Raw genomic sequence first — 14,917 nt, 5'->3', positions numbered from 1 at the left:
AACAATATGCAAGTATAATCAATCAATCAATTATTCAGCGGTGGTCTCTTCATGTTGTAGTTTAATGGCTCAAGCTGCTCTCAGAGCCCCTTTTATGCTAGGTGAGTACAGGTGATGGCCCAGACCCCCACACCTGGCACTCCTGGCACCCCATGAAGATAAAGGCAAACATTTGCATCACTATAGGCGACGTCGCTCTGCCGCGTGAATGGACGAGGAGGTCCGACGACGGCCACTATTGTCTTTGGATTTTTTTCACTGCCTGTTTTCCAGTCTTTTACTTTATTTTCTAGGGGAGGCTAGATTTTAGTTGGGCAGGCGGCCGCCTGCCCTGCCTCTATGGTGGGTACGCCACTGATGGAAACTAGCCATAGACTTTCTTGGGTTTTAATCCTCTTTGCTGACCTTGTATTGACTTTGGGTTTACAAGACACAACATTGGGATACTCATGTACCTGTCAAAATATACTTCATAAACGTAAATGAAGTCCATAATCATAACACCAGAGGCAATGTGAAGTGACGCATTGGCATTGTGAGCTTGTAGATTTTCAAAAGATTTGAAAACTTGTGAAATGGGACATTTTGCATAATGAGTACTTTCTACTTTTGGTACTTTCAGTACATTTTGATACCAATCCAATACCTTTGTAGGCTACTTCAAGTCATTTTTAATTCAGGACTTACTTGCAACAGAGTATTTCTACATGGCAGTATTGATACTTAAAACAATGTCTACTTCTTCCATCACTACTTGGAAAATAGCCGATCTACGACTACAAGTCCACAACAGGTTGCGATGCAACACGTTGTGAGCGATCTGCTATTTAAAAAAAAATCTTGGGAATCAAATGTGGAATATTTGGAAGATTTTATTTAAACATTCTAACAACACAAATCTGGTACAGGAGTCCAAACCCAAATAAACAACTACGCTTTAGAAACAAGCCCAAAAACCGCAACTACCAATATTTACAAGCAACTTTACAGAAAAACAAGCCCAAAGTCGCTTATAATAAGAGGACATGGCAACACTGGTCCACCGCACGGTGGTGACGCACGTTAAGGGCCTGTGACGACATTTCCGGCCTGTTCTTTCAAAGTAAAGGTTCTCCTAGACCTTGTATTGTGAATTTGTACTTCCATGTACTGTTGTTCTCATGTCTTACTAAATAAAGTACATCAATCAATCAAAAACCTGGATCCGTGTTTATTATTTATCCATGATGATTATATCTTGTCAAAGACTGTGGCTGCAGCACGTTTTAAATTATTGTCACATATTGTAGTTAAAATGGTTAGTTTTAATAAAGACTAGCCATGGATCCAAGACGGTCATCTCATCTGTCACGACCGTCATGGATGAACTTCAACATAGTGTTTAAACTTTCTCAATTTATGGCCCGTACATCTACATAAACGCTCAGATTTCAAATATAAAGTAATTACCCTATGGCCACGGATGTTACAATTGTGTACGGGCTTTCAGAAGTACCTGTATTTTCCGTATTGTTCAATAAAAAGCCTTTTAATTTGATTGGTGGCCATGTTCTCATAGAGGTATAATGTATCAGAGTGCGATACACCTCCCAATCGATAGGGTCGCGTGGTTGAAAGCATGGAGAGAATACGAACCAATACGAAACCGATTGGATTAAAATGCTTTTTATAAAACAATACCGAAAATACGGGGAACTTCCTGAGACCCCTACATAATTATAACATCTGTGGCCATGGGGTAAGCAATTTATATTTGAAATCTGAATGTTTATGTAGATGGACGGGCTAAAAAGGAAGAAAATGCAAACACTATGTTGAAGTTCATCCATGACTGTCATATAATATATGACAGTCATGTATCAGGGCTAAATAAAGACAGGAACTGAAACACTATAGCCTACAAGAAAAGTCAATGGCCACAAGGTGACGCCATATGCTTATGATTCAAAAGAGACTGGCAGAAATGTAGTGCACCCCACATTTTGAGGGGTTAAATTCATAACACAAACATGTGTTATGCTAAATGCAGATTATTAGGGTTTGATAAAAAAAAAAACAGCTGCTTTTTTCTTTTCTTTTTTTCCTTTTTACAGTGAGTGTTTTTTTAATAAAGCTATTTGGTCATGGTATATAATGACAGTAATAAATGATAGTACAATAATAAGGTTTGGGTTGTGTAGTTACGTCGCCATGATGTAACTCCGAAGGTGGGCAAGAAATAAAAAATAATTGCTCCATTGATTAAAAATTGATAATTCAAAATATGCTCCTCATTGACTTACATTGTACGGTAAAACAGCTCTCAAAGTCACTCTTTTAGCACATAAACGAACGCAAACAAAGTTGATTCAGACAATATAGAACATCACCAAACCCAGTACTGTTTTTATTTTATTTTATAAAAATGTCAACTTCCTGTTGATTTTGTCATTTTTAATAAGTGGAAAACCTGGACTGGATCCACGGATCCGGATCCAGATCTTCAAATAGTAAAATCAACAGGAAGTTGACATTTTTATTAAAAAAACAAACAGTACTGGGTTTGGTGATGCTCCATATTGTCTGAATCAGCTATGTTTGTGTTCATTTATGTGCTAAAAGAGTGACTTTGAGAGCTGTTTTACCGTACAATGTAAGTCAATGAGGAGAATATTTTGAATGATCAATTTCTAATCAATGGAGCATTTATTTTTGATTTCTTGCCCACCTTTGGAGTTACATCATGGCGAGGTAACTACACAACCCAAACCTCTACCTAAGTGGTCTTACCCTTTAAATCAATTTTACTGTTATATTGTTACTAATTAATGGCTGTAATTTAAACATTTAAAAGCACCCTAACTAAGCATGAATGAGGCTTAAAATGTCCGTCCTACTCACTCTATCTCTTTCAAAGACAAAAAAGGACAGGTGATATATTGAGGAAGGGAGAAGGAGAAAGATGTTTGTGCTTTTCTTTAGACATTCATGCTAATAATGATGTCTACATGATTTGAATGTCCACCCCCCTTTTCTCAGACCAGGTGGTGAGTACATTCATGACAATAGTGATGGTACGTGTCTTTGGGGCTGTTTGGAGTTGGCATAGCCATTTTCATTAATTTACTACTCACCTGGTCTGAGAAAAGGGGGAAAGACACTTCCTGGCGAGCAAATCTGTATTGCTGAAAACAGTCTGCCTCCTTTAATTTCTGTTTTCGGAATATAGTGTTGTCTTTAGGGCTGCTTGGAGTTGGTATAGCGATTTTCATTAATTCACCGGTCACCTGGCCTGAGAAAAGGGCGGGGAACAGTTCCTGGCAAGCAAATCTGTATTGCCGAATACAGTCCGCCCCTTAAATTTAGTTCTGTTTTGGAATCAGTGTGGTCAAATAGTGCTGTCATCGTGTCTTTAGGGCTGTTTGGAGTTGGCATATCCATTCTCATTAATTTACCACTCCCTTGGTATGAGAAAAGGGGGGCGGACAGTTCCTGGCAAGCAAATCTGGATTGCCGAATACAGTCCGCCTCCTCTAATTTCTGTTTTCGTAATCAGTGGGGTCAAATAGTGCTGGAATCGTGTCTTTGGGGCTGTTTGGAGTTGGCATAGCCATTTTCGTTAATTCACCACTCACCTGGTCTGAGAAAAGGGGGGCGGACACTCCCTGGCAAGCAAATCTGTATTGCCGAATACAGTCCGCCCCTTAAATTTAGTTCTGTTTTGGAATCAGTGTGGTAAAATCGTGTTCCTGGCCACCTGGTCTGAGAAAAGGGGACGAACAGTTCGTGGCAAGCAAATCTGTATTGCCGAAAACAGTCCGCCTCCTTTAATTTCTGTTTTCGGAATCAGTGGGGTCAAACCGTGCTGGCATCGTGTCTTTGGGGCTTTTTAGAGTTGGCATAGCCATTTTTATTAATATACCACTCACCTGGTCTGAGAAAAGGGGGGCGGACAGTTCATGGCAAGCAAATCTGTATTGCCGAATAAAGTCCCCCTGCTTTAACTTCTGCTCTCGGAATGAGTGGGATCAAATAGTTCTGGCATTGTGTCTTTGGGGCTTTTTGGAGTTCATGCATTCATGCCTGGTGAAGGGGGGGGGGGACGATTTCCTGGCAGACTAATTGTTACTGTCCCCCTTATTATACAGTATATTTGTACGCCGTTTTGTATTCTAATATTAGGAAAGAATCCTAAAAGGAGAGTTAAAATCTTGAATCCTAATATTGCTGTATCTTGTTTAATCCCACATCAACAGCTTAATTTGTTATGCTCTGATTCTTCCTTTGAATAAGTTGTAGGTTTAAGGAGAATTGGTGTTATGCAGTTCTCTTATGTATTCAATAACAGATCAATTCATTCAGCACAGTAGGCCTATACACCAGAGTCATGCTGTGTTTGTTTATCTATTGCTTTAAAAATGTAACTTCCTTCCTTTCCATATTATGCATTGATGAAAAACACAGCTTTTTTCTGTTCATAAACAATATGTATAAATAATGTGTTGTACTCTTCAGTACAGTACAGTACAGGCTATTTTTCTTATAGGCTCAACTTATTCAAAGCCAAGTTGTTGGTATATCTTTTCCGTTGTATACTGCATTACTATATACTTAATGTTTAGTAGCCTATTTGCTGTGTTCATGTATTTTTTTTTTTTTATGTTTAAAAAAAAAATCATTCATATCATTCAAAATCTTCAATGTTAGTTTATTGCGTCCTTTCCTTGCGTCGCACAACGGCACCAACAGACCTGGACCCTGCCAAGGATGAAGGTCTTCTGCCAAGCGTCTTTAATTGACCCATGTGGCCCCAGGGCTCTTTATTAGGTCCTGTCCTTTTTTCCCCCTCTACACCAAATCTCTTCACCGTAAATGGCCAATCTACAAGCTCACAACGCCTTGTATGGTGCCTGTTGTAAGCTTGTTGATCTGCTATTTGCGCTGAATGTTCATCCCAGAATAGGGACAGTAGGGTTCAAGTGGTTAAACTGCAAGCAGAGACATGAAAAAAAGCATCTGTAAGAAACATTATAAACAACAACAATTTAATAGACAGATTTTCTGCAATTAAATGTATGAAGCAAATTACCTGGAGTTACTTATCACTTTATTTTCTCACACAGGTCCCTGATCCATCCCAGCAGGACGACTGTCTCTCGCTCTCTAGGCTACATAGTTATGCTTTCATCAGTCATCAATAGTTGATATTTTGTATAGAAAGTACAGTATGCTTTCCTCTTTTGTATTTGTAAAAAGTCAGCAAAAGAAAAGAACTGCTACTGCACCCTCACTAACTCTGTGCAAGTATGCCAACATATTGCAAGCTTTCGTGAGCGTCTTCGGGCAAACAAGGACAAGTGAATGCAGCAATACATAAGGTTTCGAGCAGTTGAGCTGGTTTAGCAAAGCAAAAGATGGATTGTGAAGTTGTGCTGTCTGTGTTTGTCCGCACAATGATACAGATGAGGAAAATCCAGCTTTGAAGCAGAAATGTGAAGTTCAGGATTGATGTCGGTGTCAGCTGACTACACCCGTTGACCCGTTGAACTGAAGGACTGAGGAATGTTGAATATTGAAGGAAACCAAAGGCAAAAAGATTCACTCTTCTGTCATTTTGATGGAAGGAATTCAGTTGAACTGGTTTAGCAAAGCAAAAGATGGATTGTGAAGATGTGTTGTCTGTGTTTGTCTACACAATGACACAGATGAGGAAAATCCAGTCCTGCATTGGGAATCACATTTATTTTTTATTGCCACCAGGTGTTTAATTCAATCCTTTATTTGAGACCCAGGGGAGATATATATCACAATAAAGAAAAGAAAATAACATAGAAAGAAATAAACAGTCAAACCTTCCATAAATATCAGATTATATACAGTACAGACATGTGCGGCGTGCGCCAATGGTTCGACAGTCTAGAGAGGAGAACCTTACAGAACTGCATATAGGCCTTGGCTATGACAGAAATGATATAATTTGCTGACTCAGATGCCCTACACATGAATCTATACATGAATTTGCACAGCACAGCAGAGCATATAGGTACCCCGACACTGACAAACATATGGCTTGTACTGGAGCTTCTTGGAACTCTAAGCAGCAGCCTCATGCAGTTGTTATAAGCTACTGTGACACCACAGGTGTGCAGTATACAGTGGAGTACAAAAATATCTAAAGACAGATCTTCACAGTTTCTGAATCTGAGCACATGCAACATTTGCGGCACAGCATGTTTGCTTTAACATAAACAGTTACCGACGCTGTATGTTTGAACATGCTGTACACAAGGAATGTCTCTGTGAGGTCAGTACATTACACTGAAAGCAACAGAAACATTTACAGTTATATCTGCTGTGCAGCTGGCCATTTAGAGGAGGAATAAGATGGAGGAAGAGGAGAAAGATGACAAATAGAAAGAGGACGAATTGGTTCTCAACGTTGCAGTGGGGACCATAGACTGTATAAAAGAGATGGACAAAGTAACGACCCCAGACTCTACAGACCGTAAATGAAGCCCATTTTTCAACGATTTCAAATCCGCCATCTTTAATAATATACAAAAAAGCAACCCGAAATCAATCGCTACATGAATGCTATTAGCCTCGGAAACCCAGCCATTTTTTTTGTTACAGAATGCTATTGGTTGTGTAGCTTGTCAATAAAATCCTCCTAAAGCAGAACCTACTTTATCGTCAATTTTAAAATAAATGGGACCATAATTTACCAAAACGCATATCATGATGATTGAAAGAAAACTAGCGAATGGAAGCATATAGTATTTATGACAATGTTTATTAAGGTATTAAAATCAAGTCTAAAGTTCATCAAAAACCCACCCCGTTGAAGGGAGAAATATTCTTTCTGACACCAGCAGGGGTAAAACAGCTAAACTACAGGCCATTTATATGAACTGTCACTTCCTATATAGACTTCCTATATCAATTTCAAAGCAGGAAACTGGGCCCTTGGTGGGGACGACCAGGGTTCCAAATAGACGCTTACTGGTCTGTCACTCTGAGAGTGTACAAAAGGTGGTTCCATTTGTACACTCTCAGGGTTGAATTAACACAGGATTTTACAGTGTAGATTGGGTCCCAGAGATGAAAAAAACAAAAAAATTGTATCATGGGGATCCGTTGCCAAATACATGTCAAACTCAGGCATCTTAAAACTCAAAAGGTTACTGAATTAGCAGAATTGTCCCGACCAAATTGAATTATTATTCAATCTTGAAATCATGTGTCTCTAATAATTCATACAGCTACAGCACAACACTTCAGGACTGTCTAAAGTGTCTATTAGCCGTTAGCCCGCAATTCCAGGTGATGTGAGGAAGTTTGGCATAGATTTTGGCTTCTTTTTTCCCCCCCAGCTTTTCAATTTTAAATCAACAAAATGTGTATGCAGATTCAAAGACATTGCTCACGCTTAAATATTATATTGGCAGTTTATGTGCTTTTTGGAAATAAATACGCTAATAGAGGTAAATAACAAAATGTCCAATAAATATGAAAAGCTACTGTGGAAAGGCTGTCATATGTTAATTTCCCCGTATGACCCTATAACAATTTAGTGGTTTTGCCCACTCAAATGGTACAGATATCTGGTCTGACCCATGTCCCAGTGGTTCTCAAACATTTTCATGTCAAGGACCCCAAATTTGGCCGCGGATCCCCATCTGAAAATATTTTTGATGTTTTGAAAATATCGTGGTGATGCACTGTGAGCTTGTAGATCTGCTATTTTCAAATAGCTAATAGCCATTTTCAAATAGACGATGTATGGGTTAAAGTGGTTAAATTCATTTTGAACTACTTTTGCCCTACAACCCCCTCAAGGACAGCTGGGGGTCCCCGGACCCCACTTTGAGAACCACAGGTCTAGCATCAAAATCAGTTTAACCACTTTAATTACCCCTATTTGGATATTCAAAAATAGCTGATAAAAAATAGCTGGTAAATTACAAGATCACAATGCATCACGATGCAAGGTGCAGTGAGCTTGTAAATCTGCTGTTTTTTAAACTCTTTAACATTTTTGAATAATGATGAACATTTTTAACACAAATGTACTTTTATGTGGGTCCCTGGCACAAATCTTTTCAAATTGGGTTCCGTGGTGGCCAAATACATATCAATTTTTATTTGGGAGCCCTCAAGTTTTATTTGAAAATGTTTGAGAACCACTGCTTTACAATTCAGTGTTTTGCTAATAAAGCCTATTAGATATTTAGCCTATAACACCCCCCCCCCCTCCTGTTTCCTTTAATAGAGTAAGTAAGTCATCTTTCCATGACAATGCTCATCTATGGGTTTTTCCTAATAGTTTTTATTTTGAAGGCATTATTTTATTTTTGAAAGACAGTATCAATTCATTTCCGGTGTAACTGCGACGCATTTAATTGAACTTGACGCAGCATCTGCAGTGTAGCCTGTAAGCGCCCATAGCTCAGAAGATCTCCCATAAATACATTTCGAGCATACTGTCAAATAAGCGGGAGCTACAGCTGAGAATGTAATTACTGTAACATCAAGTTGTGTTATTATAAATATGGACAATGCTGTCTCCTTGACAACCATCTATCTAAGCCAATCAGAGTTCCATGATCACCACTTCGGGCTATGGGATCCAGCCTCTAGTACTCTTCTGGGTAACCGGAAAACTCGTCCCAAAACACGCTCACTCACCCCCATTTTTGTTTCGCGGACCGCTCGCCCCCAGCGGTTCTTGTATTCTTTCTTGCATTTGTTTTACTGAGCTGAGGATAAGGTTGTATTAGAAATACGTTTAGGGTTTAATTGGCATAGTTTTTACTGAGGTTACGTTTATGAATACGGTTAGGTTTAGGCGTAGTTTACTGAGCTTACGTTTAGGAATAAGGTTAGGTTTTAGGCATAGTTTACTGCTGTTATGTTTAGGAATACCAGGTGGCGACCGTTCCGAGCCGAGGTCGCCGGATTTGGCCCGGCGTGACTGTGTTTTGGGACGAGTGTTTTGGTATTCCCTTTCTGCAGTTGATCGGGCATGCGCAGAACTCTTCCTTGTTGTCCCCGTCATCCAACGAGGTGGGTGGGTGAGAGAGAGAGAGAGCGAGAGAGAGATAGGGAGAGAGAGAGAGAGAGACCGCTAGCGCGAGCGAAAGAGAGCGAGAGAGGGGCTGTGAATGTCAGAGGTAGCGTTATGCATTAAAAACGACAAACTGCGATAATAAAAAAAGAGGGAAAGGACGAATTCCTTCGCAGCATTTGAAGACAATCCACGCGGACGATGGGTTATTATTATAACCGATAGACAACGACTGGTAAATAATTGTGGAGGGTTTTGGACGGACGACAACATCTGTAAAACATAAGCAGGGCATCCGCTATTCTTTGCGTTGCTGGTTCTTTTTTTCTTTTTTTCTCCTCTTCTTTTTTTTGTGCTGCCTCCTCCTCGGACATTTAGCTATTGAGCGCGAAGTGGCGTTTATTTGTCAAGGTTTTGGTTTGGGGGGGGGCATTCCGTTTAAATAGGTTTTGGTTTGGGGGGGGGCATTCCGTTTTAAAAGGAATATACGCATAAAGAGTGCGTAGAATTCGCGCATTCCTATTTTTTTTCCTCCTTTCTCCCCACACTGTCCCTCGGGGACAGTGAAGTCATCTGAGAAGAAGACACATTATTACGTCTTTGTCATCCTTCATATCGACACTTTTATGTAGTTTAATAACCATTACTGTTATTCCATTTCGGCGCCGCTCAATCAACTACAATTACAGCTTTATTCCCAGCCTTTTTACCCCCCTCCTCCATATGGTTTTGGCTTTTTAAAAGCTTTTTCTAACTTGCCACCCCGCTTTTTTTGGGCTATTATTCATCATTCCCCCCCACCGCCCGCTGCTGAAAGGATGCCGGATCAAATATCGGTGTCCGAGTTTCTCTCGGAAACCACAGAGGATTACAATTCTCCCACCACGTCCAGCTTCACCACCCGACTGCAGAGCTGCAGGAACACGGTCAACGTTCTTGAGGAGGTAAGGAAAGGCCACAACACCAGGCTTCTGCTCTGCATGATAATGTGTGCCCTCTCAAAGAGTGTTCTGGTATTAACATAATGCACCCAGCACATCATTCATCATCCCTGAGACTGATCGTCATCTGCTGGAGAACTATACCATGCAAACGAAAATATGCCCCTTTTTATTTGAGAGAAATTAATTTAGCAGGTTTTGCCATCATCAGGATTATCAGCCCTGAAGCTGAGATGATGATGATGATGATGTTTGAGAATATTTAATAATGGTGTCCATGGACACCTGAGTGCACGCCACACACACACACACACACACACACACACACACACACACACACACACACACACACACACACACACACACACACACACACACACACACACACACACCTCTATCTATCTATCTATCTATCTATCTATCTATCTATCTATCTATCTATCTATCTATCTATCTATCTATCTATCTATCTATCTATCTATCTATCTATCTATCTATCTATCTATCTATCTATCTATCTAGGCATATATATCGCATTAAAATAAATGCAGCTTTAGTCTTATTTTAATCGAAAGTAGCCTTGATCCTGCACTCCATTGAAGGAGGTGAACAGCTGCACTACATACATACATACATACATACATACATACAGTAGTACATCCATGAGAAGAAGGCTTTTTGCAATGACACTGAACTGGTATAGAAAGATGGCCTCTTCATAGTACAGGCAACTATATATGGCCTCTGTAGATTTGTTATTCTTTCTAGCAGCAAGTGTTGTAGCCAAATAGAGGGGGTGGACGATATGAAATGGGGAGATGTGCATTCAGGTCTTCAGCTTACTGTGTTCACAATTACATAACTCCCCAGCTTCAAAGCAGAGCTGCCAAGCTCTAGCAAAGTGCTGGCTTTAGACACCAGAGTGGGGGAGGGATGGAGAGAGAGAGAGAGAGAGAAAGAGAGGGAGAGAATCCTCTACTAGCTAGCCCAGGGGTCTTCAACGGGGGGGTCCGGGACCCCTAGGGGGGTCCTCAGAGTTACCACAGGGGACTGCCAAATCTTTGTGTGATAGGAACCTTTTTCTTTTCAAATAGCCGATCTACAAAATCACAACATTGTACATTGGCAATTTTCTTTTATAAGATATTTGGTGTAAGGGAGGAAAGACTAAGTACAGAGCCAAGGGTCAAGTTTACCAAGTATTGAGGGTTTAAGTGGTTAAATGTCTAAAAATACACATACAATACACAAAACAACGTAAGTAAATGAATTCACTAAATGAATACTATAGTGCTGTCAAACAACTCTATGAAGCTATCGATGAAAAAGTTTACTCTGACACATGATTTTATACAGTACAATAATGAATTGGGGGCCCCTCTGCTTCACCTTAGCTAAGGAGACCCCATCCCCCTACTCAAGCAACATTAGATTGATTCAGAATATCAAAGGTTTCACAGTCCAGCACATGGACATGTTTTTAATGTACAGTAATCTGTCACAGTCCACACATCTATTGTTTTGCGTGATGCTGAAATGGTTTCAGGGTAAACATGAGCACCTTGCGCGCCGTGTGAACATGCACCCTTCATTTGATATGATCTCTGATCAACAAGGCGAGTGTAATAAGGTCAGGCAGGTGGGGGAACGGAGGAGGGTAGGTGACCGCACAGAATGCTGTCTAATCCATGGTTCTGGCTGGCACTGACACTGGCACTGGCCATGCCATGGTTAAGTAAGTGGGGCATAAAATCCGGGAGGGACGCACCTTTGCCATTGTCTTTGTCTATAATGCCAAAATGTGTCAGTGACCTCCTTTTTTTGACACGTGCTTGAAAATATATCGACTGATGTCAGCTCACTACAGCAGTGGTTCTCAAAGTGGGGTCTGCGCCTGCGGACCCCCAGGGGTCCTTGCAGGGGTGTTCCAGGGGGTCCCCAGCAAAAGTAGCTAATGGAGCATCACAATCCTTTTTTTTTTTTTTTTTTTTAAGATTTTTTTTTGGGGCTTTTATTGCTTTATTTGGAGAGGGACAGAGAAAGTAGTCTGACAGGAAATGGGGAGAGAGATGGGGGAAGACACGCAGCAAAGGCCGTCGGGAACGGGACGCGAACCCGCGGCACGCTGTCTGTTAAGGGATTTCAACCAAGGGTGCCTAGACCGCGACGCCACGGCCTAGGCCCATCACAATCCTTTTAACCACTTTATCCATTTATATGTTGGCTATTAAAAAATAGTAGATCTACAAGCTCACAGCGCGTCACACGGCCGTGGTGCGAGCTTGTACATCTGCTATTTTTGAACGTTTTTGAAAAAGCATTTTTTTTAACACAAATCTTCTCTTCTGGGGCTCCCTGGCACAAAACCGTTTCAGATGGGGGTCCGCGGCCAAATACATATCAATTTGGGGGTCCTTGACATGAAAAAGTTTGAGAGCTACGTAACAGCACTCAGTGTTTTTTTTGTGTCCTCACTCCTCCAAGAAGATGAACAATCTTTAACACTTTTGAATGGAAACAGAAATAACATTTAAATGAAGGGAGGCCTATGTGACATCCATAAATTCATGTCCTTGGCTTTATTGTACGTCCGTCACTCTTGATGAAAACGTTAGCTAAACATCTCTAGAGGAGGTGGTGTTATTTCTGTGCTGATAGTAGTTGTTAACAAGCCCCAAAAGCAGATCACGTCCCACTGCCAACAGATAAACATTCAAAGGAGCAGGACAATAACCAATGTCAGCTTGCTATTGTGAGTCATGCACACAAAGCACATTGGATCAGGCCCAGTGCACATTCTTCTTCTCTTCTGCATTCCAAAATGCTATGGGCTTAGAGTAGAGTATGTGTGCTATAAATCATCCCTAAGTTCTGTGTACATTTACAGTGTAATAATAGGAATTTCTGGAAAATGGTACTTGACTCGAGATATGTTTATTTTCAATACAGAGCACCTTTTTTGTTTTTTTCTATCCATTCACTGAAACAAGGAAAGGCTCGCTTCAGGAATCACCTCGCTGGCTCCATGCCTCCGAAACTCAGAGAGTGCAGCAGCACAAACGAAAAACATCTGTTAGAAAAAGGCCGCCATGTGCGCCGGAGCTTCGGTAGCCACTCTGGAATTTCTGCAGAGATCACATGACAAGAAAGACCATTATACTGGGACCAAAAACCACCAGCAAATATATTTGTTTGCTGTTTAGATAGGAAATGTGTTACCTTTGAATGAACATGTTAGTCTAACTATTTAGCAGGATGCCTCTCTGGTATCCAAAACTAGTAGTTTCCACTAATTAGATGCACAGCTCAAGTGCAGCAAAACAGCCAGGCCATTGCTATGACATCTCGTCTTCCTGTCAGTCCTGTTGCTTAGTTCTGTTGCTTAGTTCTTAAAATTATAACATGAAAAATAACTGACAACGCTAAGGTTGGGAGCAATGTCCGCTCAAATTTGACGGGTACAACAAAACATTGTGATGGACAATGGCATTGTCTTGTTGTTTATTAGACTGGGGTCATTTCGCTTTGCAAAGTAGATCCGGTCTAGAACGGATACGAAACGGTCGAGGGGTCCAGGGTGACCACATTCTGAATCCTCAAAAAGAGGACACCCAGTCCGGCCCCTTGGTCGCACCACACATTTACAGTGTGTGTGTGTATGTATACCTAAATAATAGGTGCAACCAACAAAAAAGTGGAAGATGTGCGATTTCCTGCTACACATATATAGTTTCATAGTTACAAAAGAATAGTGAAGCTTAATGTTAGGGTGAACCAAACCAGTGCAAAAATAATAAACATAAACCAAACAACCTCTTTACTGATTCTAAAAACAAAGCTAATTAGTTATCTCACAGCAAACACATGCAAACTAAATGTAGTCACCGATTCCTAACACAACTTGTCAATGACACATGGCGGGAGACGATGACATCGTATATGTCGACACAACCCCTAAACAACACTATTCTAACCCCCTAATACTTGCTTTAACGTTGGATACATTTGCATCGTTCTTGCACTACAGCAACAAACCCAGAAACAAAACTCACATCATCAAAGAGAACTCCAAAAACCCTCAGTGTTAGTAAGTGTTCATGATCTCCAAGTCTCTCCTCCCAATGTCTCCAAGTTATTTCCTCAGTAATGTTGACAAGGTAAATTATGCAAAAGGTACAGGGTGAATATTTAATGCTGTAACCTGAGGGGTGGGGAAAGCTGACCCACAGGAGAGTTGTCATGCCCTGCGTGCTTCCTATGAGTCACCAAAAGGTGCAGAGAGAGAGGGAGAAAGAGAGGGAGAGAGAGCTATTGCTGCAACATCAGAGCCTTTTAATTCAGCTGCACGCATCAATTATTGATTACTGCGTAATGACACAAAGATGTTCTGTTCCCTCCTCCGTTCCCCCACCTGCATTTTCTTTTCTTTTCCTCCTCACGATATCGTCTACTTTAGTTTTTTTTAATTATAGCACAATGGAATGCTCCTCCAAGGTACTTTCTGTTTTATATTTGGATCAGTTGCAGACAAGAAGTGCGGAAAACAATGAACAGCGAGATAGGATAGGAAGACACAAAGTTAAAAATAACAGCGCTTGGTTGCTAACTTATCCGCTTCACACCAAAACAGGAGATGACATCATAATGTGTGGATTGCAGACATGGAAGCAGACATGGAAGCGGCTGTGAGGTAGCCTCTCTTCCTGGATCCAGCACAACCTACTACACAATAGGGATGGGACGATAATCGTTATTATCGTTTATCGTGAATTAAAAACTGCGCACAATAATCATATCGTGGAGATTTCTTTTCATCGTGAAATTGTCCTCCGTCATACACTAGGATGAATTAGCTTTTTTTGAGTTGCAAATTCAGTACCACTTAAACCCTCTGTACTCTGTACCCTCTTATTTCACTCTAATCGATTTG

The 14,917-nt window shown here is 40.7% G+C and overlaps 1 protein-coding gene across 5 annotated transcripts in view; it reads left to right on the top strand.

Moving 5' to 3' along the window:
* The first annotated feature begins 9,099 nt into the window (after window positions 1–9,099).
* Window positions 9,100–14,917, top strand: part of asap1b (ArfGAP with SH3 domain, ankyrin repeat and PH domain 1b) — an 82,726-nt gene continuing 76,908 nt past the window's right edge. For all 5 annotated transcript variants that reach the window (XM_084048819.1, XM_084048817.1, XM_084048816.1 and 2 more), the window contains exon 1: window positions 9,100–9,990. In XM_084048819.1, coding sequence (XP_083904945.1) covers window positions 9,865–9,990 — 126 coding nt within the window. In that variant the 5' untranslated portion in view covers window positions 9,100–9,864. The remainder of the gene's footprint in view (window positions 9,991–14,917) is intronic.

This window comes from Gymnoscopelus microlampas (assembly GCF_963454915.1).
Source record: "Gymnoscopelus microlampas genome assembly, chromosome: 22".
Taxonomy (NCBI): Eukaryota; Metazoa; Chordata; class Actinopteri; order Myctophiformes; family Myctophidae; genus Gymnoscopelus; species Gymnoscopelus microlampas.
This window is presented reverse-complemented; position numbering and strand designations above follow the sequence as displayed.